This window comes from Eretmochelys imbricata, chromosome 9 (genome assembly GCF_965152235.1).
Source record: "Eretmochelys imbricata isolate rEreImb1 chromosome 9, rEreImb1.hap1, whole genome shotgun sequence".
Lineage (NCBI taxonomy): Eukaryota > Metazoa > Chordata > Testudines > Cheloniidae > Eretmochelys > Eretmochelys imbricata.
Genome location: NC_135580.1, coordinates 9,889,124 through 9,913,851, shown reverse-complemented (window position 1 = coordinate 9,913,851; position 24,728 = coordinate 9,889,124). Strand labels below are relative to the sequence as shown.

Here is a 24,728-nt window from a genome sequence, read left to right as displayed (position 1 = left end):
CGTCGGTCCACTTTACCATGTCTGGTCCTCAGGCCTTCACCAGGTCCATTAGGGGACTTGCCCTAGTGGCGAAGTGGGGAATAAAAAGTTGGTAGTAGCCTACCACACCTAGGAACGCACGGACATGCTTCTTTCGGGTCGGCCGGAGCCAGTTTTGAATTGCCTCTAGCTTATTCATTTGGGGCTTCACTATGCCCGTTCCCACAATATATCCCAGGTACCTAGCCTCTGCTAGCCCTATGGCGCATTCAGCGGGATTAGCAGTGAGGCCAGCCCACTTTAAGGTGCGCAGTACTGCCTCAACTTTCTCCAAGTGGGTTCCCCAGTCTAGCGTATGGATGATGACATTGTCTAGGTATGCAGCTGCATAACTACTATGGGGGCATAGCAGCTTATCCGCGAGGCACTGGAATGTGGCTGGGGCCCCATGTAGCCTAAAAGGGAGGACAGTGTACTGGAATAGCCCATCTGGGGTGGAGAATGCTGTCTCTTCTTTGGTCGGAGGAATCTTCTTTTGTCAGATCCAGTGTAGGCAAGAATCGGGCACTACCCAGTCGATCACCCAGTTTGTCAATGTGTGGTATGGGGTATGCATCAAACTGGGATATTTCATTCAGTCGGCGAGAGTCATTACAGAATCTCATGGTACTGTCAGGTTTAGGCACTAGAACAATTGGACTGGACCACTGACTGTAAGATTCTTCAATAACCCCTCATTCTGACATTTTCTTTACTTCGGCCTTGATTTCTTCTCTTTTGGCTGCTGGGATTTGGGAGCGTGTCAATGTTACTTTGGCTCTGGGGGTCGTGCGGATATGGTGATAGGTCTCAGTCGTCCGCCCTGGTTTTGTAGAGAACACATCTCGGTTGCGATTAATCATGTTGGCTGCCTCGATCTTTTGGATCGGCGTCAAGTTGGATGATAGCTTCACTTGCTCGTGTAAGTTATCCTCCTGGGGAAGGGTCTCCTGCATGACTAAGCATGCCTCTTGATCGTGCCAAGGTTTTAGAAGATTGATGTGGTAAATTTGCTCTGATTTCCAGCGGCCTGGCTGCGGCACCTTATATTTCACCTCTCCCACGGTTTCGATTACTTCGTAGGGTCCCTGCCACTGGGCCAACAGTTTACTTTCTGCTGTGGGCACCAGTACCATTGCCGCATCCCCTGGTTGGAACTGTCGAAGCTTCGCTTGGTGGTTATAATGGGTTCATTGGGTCTCCTGTGCTCTCTCCAAGTGTTCCCGTACAATGGGCGTAACTTGGGCTATCCGATCTCTCATCTGCAGTACGTGTTCAACTATGTTCCTTCTGGGATTTGGCTCCTCTTCCCAGGCTTCTCTGGTTATATCCAATATGCCCCGAGGGTGGCGCCCATATAGTAGTTCGAATGGAGAGAAACCCGTGGAGGCTTGCGGAACCTCCTGGATGGCGAACATGAGGTAAGGCAATAGGGTATCCCAATCTTTCCCATCCCGGCTCACCACTTTCCTAATCATGGCCTTGAGGGTCCCATTGAACCTTTCCATAAGGCCATCTATTTGCAGGTGGTATACAGAGGTCCATAGGGCTTGTACATGGATCAATGAACAGAGATCTTTCATCAACTTGGACACAAAAGGTGTCCCTTGGTCAGTATCTCCTTGGGTAGCCCAACCCAGGCAAAGATCTGTACTAGCTCCTTAGCTATTGTCTTGGAAGCTGTGTTGCGCAGGGGAACAGCTTCTGGGTACCAGGTTGCATAGACCAGTACAACAAGCACATGTTGAGCTGTCATCTCTAGGGGCCCTACCAGATCCATGGCTATCCGTTCGAAAGGAGCCTCTGTTATTGGAAGAGGTATCAAAGGAGCCTGCAAGTGTGGACGAGGGCTATGTAACTGACACTCCGGACAAGAGGTGCAGTATCGCTGGACATCTTCATGTACTCCTGGCCAAAAGAACCTCTGCAGGATCCATGCCTGGGTTTTCTCTACCCCTACGTGTCCTCCAAACAGGTGACTGTGGGCGGGACTCAATATGGCTTTTTGATGTTTTCGTGGCACCAGAAGTTGTTGTATCTCTTGCTCCTGCATTTGCACCACATGGTACAGGAGATTTTTCTTCACTATAAAGTAAGGTCTGGGACCCCGGACCTTCCCATCCATGGGTATCCGATAGATCTCTGCCACCTCTTTCCTGGCGTTATCATATCTGGGGTCCTCTGCCTGGTCCCGCCCAAAAGTCTCTCTCCCAGGACTAACCTGCCCAAGCTCCCAGGGGCCGGCTTCTGCTTCTTCCAGCGGCTCGTCGCCATCATGGCTGGGGGAAGCCTCTGGCTCACCTTCTGTGGTGGAAATTTCTCTGTTGCCTGCTCACGTCCATCTGCCTACTGGGGAGGTCTTCTGGCCCTGGGTCAGGATCCAGGTTCCCAAGGCCTTCGCGGCCTTCCTCTCTTTTTTTGTCTTCTGGGTTTTTCGGGGGGCTGAGAACAGATCCTGAGAAATCTCAGCGAACATCGGGGGGTTGACATTCCCTCAGTGACGAGTTGCTGTCCTCGGGGTCCCCACCTCCCTCCAGCCTCTCCGGGGGGAGTAAATTATCAAACTTTGGATAGTCCCTCGCAATGACTACAGGATATGGGAGTTTAGGAACTATGCCCACGGTCACCTCAATGGGGTTTCCCTGAACCTCTGTCTCCACTGGGATGGTGGGGTAGTGGCTCACGGCCTCATGCACTCACATCACTGCTACACGTTTGGCTTGTAGCAGCTGACTACTTTTTACCAGCTTACCCAATATGAGGGTGATAGCACTCCCAGAGTCCACAAGCGCTGTAATCTCTGCTCCATTTATCCTCATGGGCCTGGTGTAATTATGCAGGGCTAATGCGACCCCCGCGAGGTGGGTAAGGGAGCATGGGAACTCCCAATTCCCCAAGTTACTTTGCATAGGCTCCTTGGTGCTGAGACACTGTGCTGCTGTGTGTCCCCACTCCCCACATGCATAACATCTATAATTGCTTTTAATCACTCCCCTGTCCTGGGGGTTAAGGGGTTGAGTCCCAGGGTTCTCCCCACTCAGGCCAATCCCTTCCTTCTGGGGTCCCTGCTGGTTTTCACCCCCCCCCCCTTCTTCCACCTAGGACTCCCCGGGGGTTTGGCTGCCCAACCTTCCAGGGTTGGGGTTGGGTGCTTGCTTCGAAAGGGGCCTTCCTTGGGTAGTCAGGCCAGTTCCCTGGCTGTCATCTGTCTTTCTACCAGCGTGATCATCTCGTCGTCCGTGGATGCATCGTTCTGGCCTACCCATTTGCGGAGCTCTGGCGGCAGTCCCCGCATGTAATGGTCTATGACCAGGGTCTCCAAAATCTCCTCTAGCCTGCACACCTCAGGCTGTAACCACTTCCGCGCAATGTGTATGAGGTCGAATAGCTGGGACCTTGGGGGTTTGTTCTCCTGGTATTTTCACTCATGGAACCTCTGGGTCCTTACCACTGCCATTACCCCTGATCGTGCTAGGATCTCTGCCTTCAGACGGGTCTAGTCAGTGGCATCCGTGGCAGGCAAGTCAAAGTAGGCCTTCTGGGCCTCTCCGCACAAAAAAGGGCAAGAATGCTGGCCCACTGCTCCTGGGGCCACACCTCACGCTGAGCAGTCCTTTTGAATGAGAGGAGATATGCCTCTACGTCATCTCCTGACATCATCTTTGGCAGACAACCAGTGACCCTCAGGGTTCGCGTCCCGTCGGATCCCTGGGCCTGGGTGGTGAGGATCTTCAGCTGGTCCACTGCCTCTCTCAAGAGGGCATGATCTTGGGTCGCCTGGCTCATCAATAATTGATTGGTTTCCTGCTGTAGCCTCATAGACTCCTGTCGTGCCATTGCCTGAACACGGGTGGCCTCCTGCTGGGCTGCCGTGGCTTGTACCAGAGCTCTGACCACCTTCTCCATTGTGGTACAAAGCAAACAAACAAACCAAAACAAAACAAAATCCAAAACCCCAGTGCACCTTTTTCTTTTTAAAAAACCTCTTTCTTCCACCACGCTGTGAACGAAATCCCACTTCTCACACCAGTTGTGACAAAGCTCTGTCCTTGCCTCCGTGGGTCCTGCGTTTCCTGGCGGATTTCGCTAGCCTCAGAGGCTCACTGTGACCCTCCATGTAACCCTTCTCTCTCTAGAGACAAGGGTCACAGTCTACTGAGCCATTTTCATCATAAGCCAGTGAGGGAGGTGAGGGAAAGTTATCCTTCCTTGCACAGTCTCTGTTGTCTCCCAGTCTCAGTGATTAATCAAGGGGCAAAGCGGGGCGGGGGGAGCCCGGGCCCACCCTCTACTCCGGGCCCCAGCCCAGGGACCCTAATAGCATCAGCTATGGTAGCTGACCTTTTAGAAACTCGACATGTACAATTCCCTGGGCTACTTCCCCCACAGCAGCCCTCACTTCCTCAAACTCCACTTCACCCTTACCTCAGGGCCTCCTTTCTTGTGCCTGATATGGTGTGTACTACTCAGTCTCTCCAACAGCACAACTTCCTCCCACAACTCCTGACATGCACGCCCACCTGACTACCTGGGAGGCTTTTAACTAGTTTCAGCCAGCCCCTGATTGGCTTCAGATGTCCCAATCAACCTAGCCTTCTCCCTGCCTTCTGGAAAGTTCTTAATTGGCCCCAGGTGTCTTAATTGACCTGGAGCAGCTGCCATTTCACTTATCCTTGTACCAGGGATTTGTTTAGCCTGGAGCTAATATATCTATCTCCCACGACTTTTCTATAGCCATCTGGCCGCGTCACAATACATACATGAAATGAATGGAAATGCATCCCCCTTTGTGGTTGTGCGTCTGTCATGGTATAGACGCAACAAGGTAAATGAATTTTTGCACTATGAAATTGATCTCTGCAAGTGAAAAAGAGCTTGAAATTTCATTCTAATTTTAAATTAGAAGAAAGCTCATGGTATGGCACAAATTTAGATTGTCCTTTGTCCCTGTAGAAATTTTTCTGACTTTCAACACACAGGATGATGATAGCTGCCTGATAGTTGTGGGAGGAGTACACAATTGGATTTTTCAAGACAATATAATTATTCCAGATGTAGGAAAGATAGGTGTTGAAAGAAATGGATTTTTTATTACTGAGAAGAAAAGAAGGCATATTCTTTTATTCTTTCATATGCTTAGAAACAATGCAAGTCTTTCACCATATAACATGAGAGACACTACAAGAAGGATGTGAAAAAATTGGAAAACGTCCAGCGGAGGGCAACAAAAATGATTAGGGGACTGGAACACTTGACTTATGAGGAGAGGCTGAGGGAACTGGGATTGTTTAGTCTGCGGAAGAGAAGAATGAGGGGGGATTTGATAGCTGCTTTCAACTACCTGAATAGGGGTTCCAAAGAGGATGGATCTAGACTGTTTTCAGTGGTAGCAGATGACAGAATGAGGAGTAATGGTCTCAAGTTGCAGTGAGGGAGGTTTAGGTTGGATATTAGGAAAAACTTTTTCACTAGGAGGGTGGTGAAACACTGGAATGCGTTACCTAGGGAGGTGGTGGAATCTCCTTCCTTAGAAGTTTTTAAGGTCAGGCTTGACAAAGCCCTGGCTGGGATGATTTAGTTGGGGATTGGTCCTGCTTTGAGCAGGGGGTTGGACTACATGACCTCCTGAGGTCCCTTCCAACCCTGATATTCTATGATTCTATGAGCGCAAGGAAATATTAGAATAATAACACTTAACATTCAAAGTGCTTTATGTATATTGGGTAATATTTTCAAAAGTGGCTATTCAAATACCAAATTTTGTGTGCCTAACTTGAGGCATGTTAAATGTGTTTGATTTTCAAGAAGTGCTGAACAGCCACCTTCTGAAAATAAGATACCTTTCAGGTGCTCCAAGGTGAGCATCCAGAAATTGCTAGTCACTTTTGAAGATCTTGGCCATTATCTAGTTATCACACTCTTCTGGGAAGGAAGTTGTTATGCTGTAGATGGGGAAACTGAGGTTAAATTATTTGCTCGAGGGCACAAAGACAACTGAAGATAGCACTGGGATAAATAATACCTAATTCTTCAAGACATCTTGAATCCCATGCTTAAACCACTAGACCACAGTTGCCTATCGGAGTAAGACTAAATATTGCATTCTGGAACCTGTGAACTCTGTTCAGTTTCACCCCGTTGTAAGAGTTGAGGATATCTCAGTTGTAAGCCCTGCCTGCTAGTCTGCCATCTCTGATGGTAACCAGTTTGTTCAGCATATCTTGGACTCTTGTTAAAAGCCCTGTTGAAAGACAAACTCCATACTTAGCACTCCTCTTTGGTGTGCTCCGACTAGACCTTATTTTGTTGCCGGAGTCATATTTTCTTCCCATAGGGCCAGGGAGGCTACTCCTTATCTAGCAACTGTGTGAAATAGGACAAGATCATGCGTTGGAGGACATTGAATGAAGTTGCAACTGTGGTGGCACCCATAAAATAAGCTTTTTTTAAAAAAAAACAGACAAACATAGTTTAAATTTTTAATTTTAGAATTACTTTTGCATGAACCGTCATTGACAGTTCCACAATTTTTTGTTTTGTCCAAAGCTTTATTGGAAAATTGACAGGAACTTGTGTAAGGATCCATAGTTCCATATAAATGCCAAAATCCCTTCCCCAGAATACTAAAGAATTAGAGCAAATGTACTGATTTGTGATAAGACTTGAACAGATCTATTATTTACTGATTAAATTTAATGTTCTACATTATGAATGACCTTTATAAACAGTCATTTAATTCTTTATGTTCTTCTTTGCTATAAATTCTCATTTGACTTTAATGTTAACAAAACATAGTTTAGAAGAATTCTCAAATCTGTATTTTAGTTATGTATCCTGAATTCAAGCAGTTAATGAGAAGTGTAGTATGGATAATTGGTTAATTTAAATGACATGTGTGGTTGTGTTATACTGTACCTATTTAATGTTCTTCTAGAGAACTTAAATTTTTTGGTGGGGGAGAGATAGAGGAAGATATCAGATTTCTGTTGGAAAAAAATTTGTAAGAGAAAATAGCTAAATTGTATGTGTATGCTGCCATATTGATTAAGGTAAAACTTTTTTTACTATTGCTGCAGAGGAGTTTAAATGACTTAATGCTCTATAGACTTTTAGGAATACAGTTTTGTTTTATTTTAAATTATGACTTTTTATGCATACTTTACAATCAGTCCTGGTTACCAAGAGGTCTGTGTAAACAGAAGCAGTCTCCCTGCTAAGATTGCTTTTTTGTTGTTGTTTTTGTTTTTAGTGGTCAGAAATCCATTGTTTGACATCAAAATTATTTCCATGGCAAAGCTGCCAGAGTAAAGTGCAGCATCATTGAATGGCCCTGAAGAAAGAAGGGTGGATCCAGAAGAAGCCTTACAGGGGTAATTTAGACAGGCAGTGGAGTTCTGCTTAAACTGGAATTCATCCAGGTCATTTTGGTTAACAGCCTTACTCTTCTTTTAAAAAAATTAAAAAAAAAAAGAGAGTCTACTAAACATCATCATAGATAGCAGTACGGTTTCCCAAACAGCATGCTGAGTTATTGTTCTCTTTTTCAGAATAGAGTACTGCCTACTGAATTTTCAGCCTCACTTCTTGGAACACCTGTGTTGCCCTCCAAAATGTCATCTGATCTTATGAGATACAATGTGAATTGGTTACAAAATGTGGTAAACAGCAATGATAGAGATGAGGAGGAAGAGGAAATTGCAGAAATAGTGCAAGATTGCTGCTGTGGATCTTTAGAACAGGAAGGAATATAGCAGTAGTTCTTTAAAAGAACAGGAACAAATTTGAATGGAAACACATAAGCCTGAGGGTACCTGGGGTTCTTCACTCTTTTTTCTGAAACAACGAGCATAAGCTTTCGTGAGCTGTAACCCACTTCATCAGTTGCATGGAGTGAAAAATTCTATCTGTGGAGCCACTGAGTCACTACAAAAAATAATTTTCCCTCTGTTGATACTCACACCTTCTTGTCAACTGTTGGGAATTGGCCAAATCCACCATCGTTGAATTGGCCTCGTTAGCACACACACACACCCCCCCGCACTTGGTAAACCAACTCCCATCTTTTCATGTGCTGTATATTTATATCTGCCTACTGTATTTTCCACTCCATGCATCTGATAAAGTGGGTTATAGCCCACGAAAGCTTATGCCCAAATAAATTTGTTAGTCTCTGAGGTGCCACAAGGACTCATAGTTATTTTTGCTGATACAGACTAACACAGCTACCCCTCTGAAACTTTTTCTAGTTCTTGACGCTGTGCTTAAAATTGCTGCAAGAAAGGTTTTTCCCTCCTCTATAGTAATCTTTGATCTGACAAATTTTGTTTGACTTTAGTACACCAATATGCCTAGAAAAATTATTAGCTGGCTATGTGAGTACAAATCTGTATAGACTGAGTATATGTGAGCAGATCCTTTCCTGATATAGGAAAACTAGTCATCTAAATAAAATAGTTTTCAGAAGATGGATTTTCTTACTCAGTTTTTTTTTTTAATTTTTAAAAAATCTGAATAGGTTCAGCAATCTATAGGCAGATCAGTGGACTGTTTCCCAGAGGGCAAAAGTTCAGATCCCATGCATCTTGGGTCAGAATTCCTCCCCTCCTTAGGGAAGTGACCTCTTGCAATGGTCTCAAGTTTATTCTCTTTTTGTTAATACATAGTGGTGTTGAAGGGCTCCTGAAGGAGCTCTCTTTCCTCAGTTAGTGTTGCTGTTGTGCATGTCTTCTGAGTAAAGGAAGAGTTTCCAGATAAGACTTTGCCCTCTTCTTTTTTCGCCCCATCCACTTACACATGAAATTCTGAAATTGCCTTGTTTCTTTTCCGTAACAAATTAGCGAGTCTCTCACCTTTCTCACAGGAGTTTGAATGATCATCAGTAGGAGAATTACTGATGGAAGGTGGGAGATAATATAAGGTGCATGTAACAGGGCACAGGTTGGCCCCTCTATCTTCTGCCACTTCTGCACCCACAAACCAGCTGGAGACCTCTGCTTTGGTGCAGTCACCTGTGCTCTTTATTTACAGTACAAGTTCCCACCACCTTGTAGCCACAGACAGCATCAGGCTTACAGCCTCAGGGACTGCTAGCTTCTGCAGCCAGCCAGGAAGAGTGGCTTCTAACTCCCTTTCCTGTCCCCTGGTTTCCTTCCTGCCAGCCTTTATGTAGCCCCTGGCTAAGGAGGCCGGCAGCTGTTCCCCATTTGCCACTTAGGCCTGGACTCAGCCAGCTCCAATTCCCCTTTCCTGATTGGAGCTGGCATGACAGAGAGCTGGTTCAGGGTTTCCTAGCCAGCACCCTGTCACACGCCTCTCCCCTTATGAACTGCCACGTTCGTCTTTCGTCGGCCTTTCCGCCCCCCCTTCCGGTGGGGTTCATCTGCGGAAATCGCTTCCCCTCTTTCGGGTGATCATCTGCATCATCTCCTGGGGGGTTTCTTCATCCCCCACCCGCAAAAAGTACACTGGTTGGGGGGTGGATGTCCCCATAGCTCTGCTGCCACCCACATGTCCTCACACCAGTCGCACCCCTGCAAGCATCCCTTATCCCTTTTTCTTCCGGTAGGCCAATCCTGACCTCCTGCTGGGCACCATGGGCCTCAGGTTCTCCCAAACCACCAAGTGGGGTCCCTGTCTCTTCTCCTGGGAGCTGTGTTGCAGGGAGCTCCCGTTGCCCCTTTTTTCCCCTCTAAGGGGCTTTGGCTGGCCATCTCCCCAGTACCTCCTTCCCCTCTTTCTACCCTATCTGGGCTCTGGTGCCTAGAGTTCTCATGTTCATTACCCTGTGGACCTTGCTCCTCTTCCGCCCCGGGGCTTCTCAGTTTAGGGGTCCCTGCCCCCTTCCTTGGGGAACCTTTCTTTTTGCCTCCCAGGGGAGGGCCCCAGTCCATACCTAACACAGTGGGGTAGGGTAACCCCCCTACTACTCCGACCCACTTCCATGTAAAGCTGCCCCGCACTTCTAGGGGCACCTGGGCCACCAGGCAGTATCTCCTGTCCCTGTGGAAACATTCCAGGGCCATCTGTGCACCTGGAATTATCCAGTGCGGTTTTATCAGCCCCCTCTGGACGAGCAAACAGGCTGAAGCTGTATCCACCAGGCCCCTGTATGGTTTCCTCCCCACCCTCCCCGGGAAGGTGGACAGCCTCTGTCCCCTTGTCCATCCTCCAGTATTGGTCCAGCCACAAAATTCGGCCCACCTATATTCCATATCTGGGCATTCCCCCTTTTTGTGTCCTGGTTGCTTGCACAGCCAGCAGACAATCACGCTGGCTCTAATGGGAGCTCCTTGGGGTTCCTCCTTCCTCTCGGGGCCTTTCATCTTCTTCCCCAACTCTCTGTCTTTATAGGGTCGGCCCTCCCTTCGGGAAACGTCTGCCTCTGTGTAGTCCTCAGTCAGCTTGACTGCTGCATTGACCGTACTTGGCTGATGTCACCTGACTCGGACTCGGATATTCTCAGGGAGGCCCTGTAGCAATTGTTCTAGGATGAGGGCGTCCATTATCTTCCCCACCGTTTGCGCCTTGGGCCTCAGCCAGCGGGTGGCCTAGTCTGTCAGTTTCTGGGCTAATGCCTGGGGCCACACAGCCCCCGTCCATTGGGCAGACCTGAACGTTTGCCGACAGGCCCACCCAGTCTAGGATGGCCATCCTCACCATCTCATAATTCCAGGCCTGTTCCTTACTCAAGGCCATGTAGGCTGCTTGAGCTTCTCCCGCCTGGTAGGGAGCCAGCCATAGGCCCAGGTTGCCCTATCCCTTCTGGTGCCTATGGCTATCCGATTGAATGTACTGAGGAAAGCATCCGGGTCATCTGCCCGGCCTATTTTATAGAGTTCTAAGCCTGGTGGCTGGGTGCTATCCCCTGCTGCGGGACTCACCATTTGTTGCGGGAGTTGCTGCCGCATGCTGGCCTGCTCTCTTATGAAGTCCTGTAGGCTTTTCTGCTGTTTTGCCTGCCAGGTTAGCAAGGCCTGTCTCTCGGCCTGGTGGGACTGCTGAAAGCCTTCCAGGGCCTTCTGCATCTGCTCCTGCTGTTTGACGAGCCATTGCAAGGTCTCCTCCATCTCTGGGCTGCCAACCACATCCATTGGCTCAGGATCCCGCACAAGCCCCCAGAGATGGTCTCCTCTATCTTCTGCCACTTCTGTGCCCACAAGCCAGTCAGAGACCTCTGCTTTAGTGCAATCACCTGTGCTTTTTATTTACAGTACAAGTTCCCACCACCTTGTAGCTACAGACAGTGTCAGGCTTGCAGCCAGCAGAGGAGAACGGCCTTTAACTCCCTGGCTCCTCCCTTTCCTCTCCCCAGCTTCCTTCCTGCCAGCCTTTATGTAGCTCCTGGCTAAGCAGGCCAGCAGCTGTTCCCCGCTTGCCACTTAGGTCTGGGCTCACTCAGCCAGCTCCAATTCCCCTTTCCTGATTGGAGCTGGCATGACAGAGGGCTGGCTCAGGGTTTCCTAGCCAGTACTCTGTCATAGTGCATAATATTTGTACATCACATGATGGCAGATAGTATGCAAATGATAAATTTACTGTTCAACAGCAGATCCGTAAATATTCCTTTGTGTATTCTGTTATAAAGTTTGAAACATGGCTGCTGGTGTGTTTCATATTTAATCAGTCTTAGTTGAGAGGATCATGACAGATTTTTTGTTTCAGGGCTTGTGCTGCTGTTTCAGTTGGCAGTGTTGTAAAATGTGTGTGTTGGCTTAATTGATAAGTGTTGCAATTTGTTAAACTTAATGCTTCTTTAAATAATAGTAGATGGTAAGGATAAAAAGTGTGATAGCTTAGCAGTGGATAACATCCACCTTCCCCAAAAAACTTTGGCTGTTGAGCTAGCATGACTTTAATTCAGTTGGCTTTTTTTCTTGGCTTGCATTTTGGGGGGATCAGTTGCACAGTTCTATTGTAGGTACCTTTTCCTCCTTTTTCTCTTTCGGGTTAACATACATGTATCCCCAATAGTACTTCCTCAGCAGTAGTGTGAAACTTGCATGAGGCAAGTGGGGGAGAACCCCAGTGGGAGGTCAAGTTCTCAGATCTGTTCCTGGCTGTCATTGAGTACTCTGACTTTGGCTAAGCTACTTAAAATTTCCCCCCATGATTTTTAAATTCAGTGGATGATTGTGGGCTCAGCTTCTGCCTGATGTAAACAGCACAGTTAAAATCCCACTCTCCAGGTGTCAGCTGCTTGCTGAGTAGAATGTTTCGCCTCTGCACTTCTTGGCTTTTGACAAATAGACTGATTGATGGTCTGGAAGGGGGACTTGAGATCCTTTACCTCCTTTCTCTTTGGCAGAAGTGGATAGATGCAGTGAGGAATCTCTTTTTTAACCACTGTCAGCCCCCAGTATCCTCTCATTGGTGGTGGTGGGGGGAGGAAGGCTCTTGGGTTTTTCAAAGAGTAAGCTGCTTGAGTCCTAAAATAACAACTGCTAGAGTAACACCTCTTTCTTTCTTTCTAATAAAGCTGTCTCTCCTACCATAGCAGTGCTAGGAAAGAGAGAGGGAGGTGAATAGTGGCTCCTCAGCAAGAAGGCAGAGAGTAGCTTGGGAACAATAGTACTTTGGGCTTAATGCTTTACAAAGGTAAATAGGCTTCATAATGTCCATTTTTAGTGATGGTGAAATAGAGGCATCAGAGATCTTGTGACTTGTCTAAATCAGTGTTTTAAAAACTTTTTTTCTGGCAACCTAGTTGAAGAAAATTGTTGATGCCAATGACCCAGTGGAGCTGGAGATGAGGGGTTTGGGGTGTGGGAGGGGTCAGGGCTGGGCCAGAGGGTTAGGGTGCATGGTTGAGGGCTGCAGGGTGGGGCTGGGAATGAGGAGTTCAGGGTGTGGAAGGGGGCTCTGGCCTGGGGCAGGGGGGCAGGGCTCTGGGCTGGGGGTGCAGGTTCTGGGACGGTGCTGGGGATGAGGGGATTGGGGTACAGAAAGGGACTCTGGATTTGGTGGGGGGCTCAGGGCTGGGGCAGGGGATTGGGGTCTAGGCTTACCTCAGGCAGCTCCTGGGCAGCGGTGTAGCCGGGGTGCAGAGGCAGGCTTCCCGCCTGTCCTTGGACTATGCTGCGTCCTAGAAGTGGCCAGCAGCAGGTCCAGCTCTTAGGCGGAGGCGCTCAAGCGGCTCTGTGTGGCTCTCGCCCTCAGGCACCAGCCCCTCAGCTCCCATTGGCCGGGAACCGGCCAATGGGAGTGCAGAGCCAGTGGTCGGGTCAGCGTCCGGAGCCTCGTGGCCCCTGCACCCAGGAGCCAGACCTGCTGCTGGCTGCTTACGGGGCGCAGCACCGTGTTGGAACAGGTAGGGACTAGCCTGCCTTAGCCAGGCCGCAGCGCCGATGGGATTTTTAATAGCCCCCGGTTGGTGGTGCTGACTAGAGCCGCCATGACCCAGTGCCTTACATTCCGCGACCTGCAGTTTGAAAACCACTGGTCTAAATCAGGAAGGGTGAGATCTTGTATCCTGTTGGTCCCAAGAAAACATGCACTCCTCTAAAGTGAAACTAGGGCCTGGTCTGCACTTAAAAATTAGATTGACCTGGCCATGTCACGGGGGATGTGAAAAATGTTGCACTATACTTAGGTCCACCTGACCCCCACTACAGATGCAGTTAGATTGATGGAAGAATTCTTCTGTTGACCTAGTTATCATGTCTCAAGAGAGGTGGATTAACTACACTGAACTACAGAAAAAAACACTTCTGTAGACGTAGGAAGCATTTGTGTTGCTAGAGCGCTTGTAGTGTAGACATAGCCCTAGGAGTGCAGTAACTGGCTGGAGAAAATAGCTTTGAAGTGTGTGAACTAGTGGGGGAGTATGTGTGAGATGGGATGGAGAAAAGAAACAGGACCCTACTTCTTATTTTGGAGGGAATCATATTTTTGGCATCCTGTAGAATAGGGAGAGGAAAGATAAGATCGGGGTGGAAGGAGAAACGCTAGTAACCTCTTTCATTTAAAAACAAAAACTCTCTTCTCTTTCTGTTTCCATTTCTGTTGAAATATGGTTGATAGCCACCTTTGTGAAGGGCTCTAAGAGCCTCAATGAAAGCTCCTATTTGAGTCCAGGTATTACTCTTATTTCTTCTTATAAATTTATTGTGCTGTGACCTTTTGTACTGCTATAGAAGTATTAATATGCATAAACACATGACCCAGCTGACAGATGAGAAATTTTGTGGGATTTTCATGCTTGGTTAACTTTTTAAATATGCAGAATGGTACACCAGAAACTTTGAATTCCTGATCCTACATTCACTTTTAAATCCCTATGCAAAACATTTTCAATTGAAAATCATACTTCAGTCCATTTTAAACACAAATCTTTTTACTGTACGACTTAAAGAGCTTAAGGAAAGAAACAACCACCAGCAAACGGAACACTACTACATATATACTGCCTTTATTATGGATTGAAGGCATTGGCTTCATAGTTAAGGTTGCAGCTGGGCTTCCATACAAGCTCACTACCCATTCTAAAATCTACAAAAAAACAAACCCTATATTGGAAGGCTGGATGTAGGACTTGGCTGAATTGTTCCTGGAAAAAAGTAAATGACTCAGACAAAGGTTTCCTCAGCTATACCACCCTAAAAATAGAGCTGTAAAACAGTTCAGAGAGGGTTTTTTTCTGCTACTTTGAAGTGAAAACAAAGGAGAGATGAAATCCACTTTATTGGACTCTTCTAACAGTTATAGTGCTTAGGACCTAAATTTAATCGATTTTTAAAGTCAAATTACTGAAGTTAACATTTTCTTTGGTAATGACACTAGGAAGTCTGAACTTAGATTTGCAAGAGTGCTTTGATATCATATACTAAGTTTACAATTTTTTAAAATGAATCTAGTTGTTGTTCTTGTAGAAAGACACCTCGGAAATGTTTCATGAACACCAGACAGGCTTATCAATAGGAGACATGAGATTTCCCCGCCCCCCGAGGCATACATGGGAAACTGACATGTTTCTTAATGCTTAGTGGGGCCTCCTCAGGAGGTCTAATAGAAGGGGGATTATGCTCCCCTTATCTCTTTCCCCAAAGAATCCAGTTCTCATCCAGTCCCGTCTTCCTGAAGCTCTCCTGGGATTTATAATGATGGGTACCCTGCTCATGCATAACTTAGGAGATCTGCAGATGGCTGAGAAGAGGGGATAATATCCTTAATGGTGTTCTTCCCTTCTTGTGGATCTTCTGAGGTCTGCAGGTGGGGACGAGTCCCAGCAAGCATTAAGAGGCTTACTGGGAGCCACCTCCAAGTCTTTGGCTCACTGGAGCCTGCCACATCCACCTGAGCTTGTGGGGGGGTTACCCTGACCCCTTATGAACCTAATGCTGAGAGGGAATGCTGGTCCCCAGGGGGCCAAATGATACTTATCAAGTGCTTCTTCCTCTTTCCCCTCCTCCAACCCTCCACAAACCTTAGCAGGCTTATTATTTCTTAGTGAGCCTGTTTTGGGTCGCTGGGGTGGCGGTTGTTACGGAGTTGAAGAGCCTCTAAGGGTCATGGGGAAGTTGGGAGCAGGTGAGGGAGTCTTCACTCCTTGGCGATTCCTACATTGGGCCATAGTAGAGTAAGGATATGGGGGGGGGGAGGAGTTCACTCTTCATGACCTTCTCAGTGTGGACTGAGAAGTAGCAAGAGAAGTAGTGAGATTTTTTTCACCACCACCCTTTCCCAGTTACATTTTCCTCCCTTCCTTTATACATCAGAAGTCAACAGGAGAGGAGCCCTTAGCACCTAGTCTCTGCAGTCTCTTGAGGATCTGCAGAGTTTGGCAAGATGGGCCGTTTTGAGGACCTTAAGTAGCCTACAGTTTCAGGGCTCCCCTACGCAGGGCTATGGGTGAGTACTTTGGTTATCCGGAGGCATAGTGGCTAGCTGATTAAGGCCCTAATCCTAGAATGACTTCTGCACAGCCACAGGGATCCACTTGCACAGAGTCCATTGCAGGGTAATGGCCAAAGGGTTTATACAGTTTTTAGTTCTGTTTTTGGAAACTTTAACATTCTTGACAGGTAATATTCAGTTAAACCACTGAGTCTGCACCTTAACCTTAATGAAGCTTTTGTGTGATGAATTTTATATATTATCATTTGTCGTGTTAAAAAGGTTACATTTTCTTCATGGGTTAGCTTTTGTTTCACAGTGTTTATTAGAGTCTTGGCAAGTGTTGCTAAAGAAGAAACTTTAGTTTCTAAACTTCAAGATCTACAAAACCACAGCTGAATAGTTTGGTGAAAGCAATATACAGTTCCCTTTTGTGGAGGTGTTTAAAATTATGTAACACAGGAGTAAACTAAAAGTAATAACCAGATACCATTCCTGTTTGTTTTAAAAATTGTATGTCTTTGGCTCCTCCTTCAGAGATCAGTGTTAATGGTTACTTATGTTTTGCTGTGTTGTTTAATGACAATATTATTTATTCTGTTTATTTCTATGTCTTTCTGAGAATTTTCTGTATTACTTAGTTGAATTCAAGTTCTGTCCATGGAAGAAAAAAAATCAGTGACCTGTATTCCAGAGGCAAATGATACATCATCTACTCCTGGGTGAATTCTGTGCCATTACGTGCACACGGAATTCATGTCCCCTACAGATTTTTTTTTGCTTCCCCGCATAAAAATTACTTTCTGATGGGGAAGCAAAAGGAAGCCACAAGAGCAGTCACGCGCCCCTCCCCAGCAGTGTGGGCATGTTGTTTTGGGCACCTAGAGCAGCCACTGGGGAAGTAAATCACTGTAGGGGGGAGGGAGGGGCTAGGGACACCCAGGCCAGTGGCTTCTACCCTGCACTGGGCTCAGCTGCTAACCCCGGCAGGACTAGGGATTTGCTCTTCCCCTGCAAGGAATGGCCAGGTCCGATTCACCCCCAGAAACCTGCCCCAGCTGCAGGAAGCTCCACGCCCTCCCTTCCCACTTCCTGCCCCCATCGCTCCTCAGCCACTTGGGGAGGGGGTCACTGTATGGGGAGCTGCTCCCCTGACAGCCCAACCCCTGTGCATCCGCTGCCATACCCAGACCCCACTGTCGAGCCTCACCCCCTGCATTTGGAACCCTCCTGCACTCAGACCCTCAGCGAGCCCCTTCCCCCTGCATCCAGACCCCCCTCCCCTGCACCCAAACCATTTCCCAGTGAGACCTCCCGCACTTGAACCCTCACCCCAAAGAGCCCACCCACCCTACACATAAACCACCCGGAAGAGCCCCCTGCCTCACTGAGCCCCAGCCAGCTTCACACGGAACCCTATCCCATCAAGCCCCATTCAACCACATTGCACCACACAGAACCCTCTCACCCCACACCTGGATCCCTCCACACTAAGCCCCTCCACACTTGGATCCTGCAGGATCCAAGTATTGTGGGGGAGATTATTAAAAGCACTATGGGAAGCTGGGTGTCTAACTTCCCTTGTGGCTTTGAATATTCCTCTGTGTATTTTTTAATGTCCGTAGTTTTAAAAAAAAACAAAACCAAGTAATGGCATGGTGAGACCATTTTATTATCAGAATGTCACCAGTTGTTATCTACTTTGGGAGTTTGCTTATTCTGCTTTTGCTACTCTCATCTTTTCTTTCTTTCGAATATAACTTCTTCAGACTAGAGACCAGGGCTTTATGTGTGGAAAGTGCCTAGCATTTTGTGGTTGCCATGCACCTTCCAAACAAAACAAAAAAAAGAAAAAAAATCTGTGTACGTTTTTCATATCTACCAGGTACGTATGCTTTCTTACTCACAAATATTTCAGTACTTAATATAGTTTAGTATACTTTAGTATAGTTTTAGAAATAGTTTAAGAAGTATTCATTCACAAGCTCCAGTTATCCAAAATATTGGTATTAAAAACATTCTTCTATCTTTTGTTCTCTGTCAGCATTCAAACAAAAATCCTTTCATTATCATTCTGTATTTTACCATCTCAAATTCATGCTTTTTAAACTTGTCCCTTACAAAGCTCTGAACAGCTTCTTCCTCTCTTTTGTTTCCTATATATGTTTCTAGTCCTTTCCCAGGACTAATCCCTTTGTGTATGTCTACACTGCAAAAAAAGAACCCATGGCAGTGAGTCTCGGAGGCTGCGTAAACTGACTTGTGCTTGTGCTACAGGGCTAAAAATAGCAGTGTAGATGTTTTAGGCTCAGGCTGGAGCCCAGGCTCTGGGGCCTGGCACCCTCACAAGGATTCAGACCCCAGGCTCCAGTCTGAGCCCGAACATCTACACTGCTATTTTTAGCCCCACAGCACTAGCCCCATGAGTCAGTTGACCTGGGCTCTGAGACTCGCTGCCACATCCTCCTTCCTCCCCCCCCGGTGTAGACATACCCTTTGTGTTCTTGTCCTAGTTTTATCTTCATACCTTCTTTCTTGCCACTGTACATAGAACAGACTCTCACTTCTTGTCTGCCAAAAGGTTATTCTTCTTCAAATCTTTTTGTAAAATCTTCCTAAATTGTTCTTGCTCCTTTCTTTCTGCATTAGCTTCCTTCATGTTTTCTGAAGTAAATTAAGTTCTGCAGTACTTACCCATCTTTGTGTATAGTGCTTTTCAGATCAATGAATGAAAAGCACTGTGTAAGTGTATGACAAAACACTCAGGATTAAAGTATTTTGATTTTTATCCATGTTTTGTTGCATTTATATTTATCACATTGTCCATCACATATTTTTGCTGGCAATCAATTTCATGCTTACAAATTGAGTATGAAGGGATAGAGCTCTAATTGGTTTTGTAAAGCACTGAAAGAAATTTTAATATGACAGTTTTCAGAGTACTTGACATTGCTTCTTTAATTTTAAGGTCTGATGCCTTTATTACCTATGATTATAGTTTTTAATCAGTAAGGAATCCTCTTCGAGTTGTTTTATTGCAAAAGGCCTCTTTATTCCCACTACAGTTTATAAAGCAGAAGAATTGAACTTTTCAACCCTATCTATATTACTAGTGAGGCCTTGAAAAACATACCCAAATTTACTGGAATGAGCCTACCAGAAAGGTGAAAAAAATCTTACCTAAACTGGGAATCTGTGGAATACTACAAAGAAGAAATAATGAAAAACTTAGAGCATATGCTTATATTTTGCTCTGTGTTGCTTGTTTTACCTTGTTGGGTTTTTAAATTCAACACTTCTGTGGCTTTATTCAGGTTTAGTCTTGTCAGATTGTCCCCTTATTTCTCCAGTTCTCATTTGGTGTTGGTTTGTGGTTATTTCTGCTGGATTTGGACTAATTAATTGTTGCCTTCATTTCTTTACCCAGTTTATTCCATGACTTTTGCAGATAAAAAAGCTAGCGTTAGGCTATGTGTATTCTGTGATACCTTGTTGTTTGTTACTAACGTCCACATGAGATGTCTCCCGTCGTCCGCTGAAGGGCAGTCTAAACCAAGGGTTCTTAAACTTTATTGCACCGCCATCCCCTTCTGACAAAAAAAAGAAAAAAATTACTACACGACTCCAGGACGGGGGACCGAAGCCTGAGCCCCAGTCAGGCAGGGGGGCACAGCCAAAGCCCAAGGGCTTCAGCCTCAGGCAGGGAGTCTGTAACCTGAGCCCCACCAACCGGGGCTGATGCCCTCAGGCTTCAGCTTTGGCCCTGGGCAGTGGGGCTTAGGTTTTGGCTTCAACCCTGGGCCCCAGCAAGTCTAATGCCAGCCGTGACAACCCCATTACAATGGGGTTGTGACCCACTTGGGGTCCCGACCCACAGTTTGAGAACTGCTGATCTAAACTGATATTTGCTTTCCATCAGACCCAAAGGAAGTGTAAGGGCTAGCTCAGACTCCCTCTGTTGGCTTTAAAAATCTACTCCCCCACTCTGCAGTCCAGTGCTGAGGATCTGGTAAGGGAGCCATAAAGGAACTCTTAGATATCACTCGTCTAGTTAAGCCCAATGCCAAATTTGTAGGATCAGAATTGTATGAAGTCTGAAAATATGGTGGAAAAGAAGTTCTTGGTGCTGAGACTTCCTCAGTAGTAAGCCTTGCTAAGAAGGCATGGAGCTGTGACTTGTAATCAGCCGCTCAGTGCTGAGATTCTTCTTCCGCAGGGCAGACTCACCTAAGCATTTCCCAAGAGTGGAGATGCATAAAGGCAGTTATTGAGGGAGAGAGATTTGTTACCAGTAAGAGTAGTTCTTTCCCCTTCTTGTCAAGTAGTTGTCTCCCGGAGTGTCTTTCTTTCCATAGCACTTGTAGGTAGGTTACACAGCCTTGCTGAGCTTGGGAGGTAATGACCAGCCCTCTGGAAAATTGACCAGAATGGTCTAACCTCAGTGGCACAAATGGCACCTGTGCCACTGTGAGTCCCCTCTCACCCCCATCCCTGCCTTGCAATTTTGGTCAGGATGTGTCCCCAAAATAATTTGGTCACCTTTCAAATTTTAGGATTTGGCCACCAAATTTAACTTTCTTGACGCATAATGCTTGCTGTTTCCTTGTGAGAACAGGCAAAAATGACAGAGCAGGCGAAAAGCAAGCTTAATCCCTGCAAGGAGGGAAATGGTTGTGGCATGCAGGAACAGACTGGGTCTCCTTCAATATTTCAGATGGCCAAGTCTCGTAGCAGACTCCTGGTACTTGTCCCTGCTCAGCTGTTGGAGCAGCCATTGCACTCAGGCACTGCTGTCCTGTCCCCCTCCACCCACTTTTTTGGTAGTGAGTCTTCCTGACCTACTACCAAAACTAGGGCAGCAACAGATATTGGTGTGGCTTTGCTGGATCTGATTCCAGAGCAGCTGCCAGTGTAGGCTACAGCAGCACCAGAACTAGGATCAAGCTCCCAGGTGGAGTATCTGCTCTTTGAAGAGGCTTTGTAGAGGAGGCAGCACTATGGGATTAATTTTCACTTCTAAGATTTGTCTAACCCTGCTCAGCAAGTCTACAAAACACAGTGCTCCCACTGTTATCATTGGTGGACCTGAATTGGTGGTAACAGTGGGAAATTTTAGAAGATAAAGTCTCTGAATGTAAGCAAGACTTTTATGTTCTTTGAGGCAGGAAATCATTTACTTACTTGGGAAAGACGGAAAATAATGTGTGGCCAGTTTCTTGATTTTTCCACTGGTCAGATTATTTTTTTCAAACTTGAACCGTAGCATTGTTAGTGTGACTCTCTTCTGTTTGTTTAAACTTTCTTATATGATTCAATTATGATCAACATTAGTATGGCTTTTAAAAGTACGGCTTTGAATATCTTTAATTTCCTCCTGTATTTTGGTTTCCATTTTTGCTTCTCTCTGCCTTACTCATACCCTCCCTCAGCCAAACTGCCATTTCTCTGTTTTGTTTTTTTCTGGTTTTACTGTGAGACAGTAACTTTTACTCTCATTTTTCATAGCCTGTATGTGCTCTTTCTTCTGATTCTTAAGATTTTTTTGTGATGTGTCCCCCATAAGGAATGAACACACTCCACATAAATTAAGGTTGTTTTCAGTTGACCATGTCAAATTTTAAACACAATAGGAAATTAAAAAAAACACAAATTAATCAAAATGCATTTAAATGACATTAAAAAGCAAGCCTCCTAACAGCAAAAAAAATATACTTTTTGGCCCAGATATGTTCATCTTTGTGTCCAATTCATAATCTGCTATTCTAAGACTCTTGTTAAAATTTGGATCACAATTTCAGTTTAAAGATTAGCAGAATTTTGTGTGCCAACTGTGATCTGAAACGATAGTTTTGATGTAAAATGTCCTGCCTGTTGTTCAACTGATTTTTACTTTTACCTTTCAGGGTTTTGACCCACCACATCAAAGTGATACACGAACTATTTACATAGCAAATCGTTTCCCCCAGAATGGCCATTATATTCCTCAGAAATTTGCAGAGAACAGAATCATTTCATCTAAGGTAAGGATCCATGTACTTTGTCAAAAATATTTGATAAAAAGTAAACATCACTTAGGATGTTGTGGAGTATCTGTGCATCTGGTAGTGTGATGTGTTTTCACATCATTTAAAACAGCAAATGACTTCAAAACCAATGTTTAAAAAGTGAGACCCCTTCTCCTCCTCCTCTCTGCTCCCATCACCCTGCCCTTCAAAACACAAAAGCCTGATTGCACACTGACCGACCGTCTCAGGTAAAATTCCTCAGAAAGAAGATGGGTCTTGAACCATGAGATCCACTGGCAATTCCCTGCATCACCTCCAGATATTTACATCTGTACTTAGAGAGGGCATCTCTCAAATTGTCAAGCCTGTTATGTGAAAAAGAGCATGTTAGTGTAGAGAACATTGAGCTGCCCACAGAGTTTTTCCTTTCTGGTGCACAGTCTGGCCGTTGGTGGGGTGAATGGACCTAATTGGTCAGAATAAATATCTTAGTTGACTGGATGGTAAGAAAGCAATGTCTGCTGCTGCAGCAGCCTCAGTAAATCTTTCCCCCTTCCCAATAGCCATCTTGCATCCAGCTGATTGGCTCAGCGGGAGGGAGAAAGCAGTCCCCAGGGGAACCACTGTGACACCTCTCCCGCCCTCCCACCCACCCATGCATGTGCGCACACACCGATAGGTAGGAAGGTATCTTCAGCTGGCACTGCTGCAGCCAGCACAGCTACCTCGATGCCTGGGCTTCTCCTAGCTCCTGGCTTGTCTACAAGAAGGGACAAGCCTTGGCTCTGCCTCACCCCAAAGACAGAGAAGAGGGTACAGCACTTTGGGAAGAGGAGAATGAGACGGTTTTGAGGGATTTGTTGGGGAGAGACTAGGAAGAGATTGCACAAATTTTCCTTAAAAAGCTTTTCAATGTCATGTTATATAACCACACTTCTCTTTTCTTTTCAGTATACGGTGTGGAATTTTATTCCGAAAAATTTATTTGAGCAGTTCAGAAGGGTAGCCAATTTTTATTTTCTTATTATATTTTTGGTTCAGGTAAGTTGAATAAAACTTATAATTTAATGAGAGAGACTCCATAGTCGGAATATAGAGCTGGAAACCAGGATTTTCTGGGTTATATTCTCAGTTCTGCTACTCATTCTGTGCCTTGTGCAAATCACTTAAACTCTGTCTCAGTTTTTTCATCTTTTTTTTTTTTAAAGGCACAGTAACTATTTCACAAGGGTGTTGGAGTCTTAACTACTTGGACTGTACTGAATTTAGGCTCAAATTTGAAATACTATTTTGAGTATTTGCAGCTACATGCCCTTGTAGGCAGTCTCATCATACCATCCTCCCCCATAAATTTATCAAGCTCGGTCTTGAAGACAGTTAGGGTTTTTTTGCCCCACTACTTCTTGGAAGGCTGTTCCAGAACTTCACTCCTCTGATGACTAGAGTTACAAAGGGATCTCGCAAAACTGGGTGACTGGGCAACAAAATGGCAAATGATAAGTGTTGATAAATGCAAAGTAATGCACATTGGAAAACATAATCCAAACTATACATACAAAATGATGGTGTCTAAATTAGCTGTTGCCACTCAAAAAAAAGATCATGGAGTTATTGTGGATAGTTCTCTGAAAACATCTGCTCAGTATGCAGCAGCAGTGAAAAAAGCGAACAACGTTAGGAACCATTAGGAAAGGGATAGATAATAAGACAGAAAATATCATAATGCCACTATATAAATCCATGGTACGGTCACATCTTGAATACTGCATGCAGTTCTGGTTTCTCCATCTCAAAAAGATATATTGGCATTGGAAAAGGTACAGAGAAGGGCAGCAAAAATGATTAGGGGTATGGAGCAGCTTCCATATGAGGCAGGATTAAAAAGACTGGGACTGTTCAGCTTGGAAAAGAGAGAACTGGCTGGGGGCAGCATGACAGAGATTTATAAAATTATGAATGGTGTGGAAAAAGTGAATAAGGAAATTTTATTTACTGCTTCACGTAACGCAAGAACCATGGGTGGTCAAAGGAAATTTAATAGGCAGCAGGTTTAAAACATAAGGAACTACTTCTTCATACAATGCACGGTCAATCTGTGGAACTCATTGTCGGTGGATATAGTGAAGGCCAAAACTATAATGGGGTTAAAAAAAGAATTAGATAAATTCATGGAAGATACGTCTGTCAGTGTCTATTAGCCAAGATGGTTTGGGATGTAATCCCATGCTTTGGGTGTCGCTAGCCTCTGACTGCCAGAAGCTGAGAGTGGACAACAGGGGTTGGATCACTTGATGATTGCCTGTTCTGTTCATTCCCTCTGAAACACCTGTCATTGGCCACTGTCGGAAGACAGAGAACTGGGCTAAATGACCCATTGGTCTGACCCAATATGCCCATCCTTTATCCTCTTGGAAACTTGAGAGCATCATTTCTTTTCCTATCTACTTTATCAAAGTAGATTTTTATTTACTACTGTTCATGGTCCACTTGGTTCTGCACAATCTTTGTCTATGTTATAGTATTCTTCTTGGTATAAGATATGTTTCCAGGCTGAAATCCTGTCTGGCTGTATAATAGCAGAACACAAGTTCTCTCGCTCAGACTGGAATTTGCCATATTTTTTTAACTCTGGTAAATTTGAGAGTAAAAAGATCATGAACAGGCCCTGCTGTTGCCCAAGCTATTTTCTCTAACCTTTAACTTTTTAAAACTCTCTATGCAAGATTTATTTGGTAGTGCTTCCCAAGGCAATGAGTTAAATTTCAGGTAAACCTAATAAATTTCTTAAATTAATATTAATGTTTTCAATAACTGTTTTCCCTCTGTATCCTTTCTCTGCAGCCCTTTAATACAGTTAGTTTATCCTGTAAAGTA

At 45.4% G+C, this 24,728-nt stretch overlaps 1 protein-coding gene across 3 annotated transcripts in view; it reads left to right on the top strand.

The window, feature by feature from the left end:
* Window positions 1–24,728, top strand: part of ATP11B (ATPase phospholipid transporting 11B (putative)) — a 115,597-nt gene that overhangs the window by 15,050 nt on the left and 75,819 nt on the right. For all 3 annotated transcript variants that reach the window (XM_077825773.1, XM_077825772.1, XM_077825774.1), the window contains exons 2-3: window positions 21,753–21,869; window positions 22,806–22,895. In XM_077825773.1, the coding sequence (XP_077681899.1) occupies window positions 21,753–21,869; window positions 22,806–22,895 (207 nt within the window). The remainder of the gene's footprint in view (window positions 1–21,752; window positions 21,870–22,805; window positions 22,896–24,728) is intronic.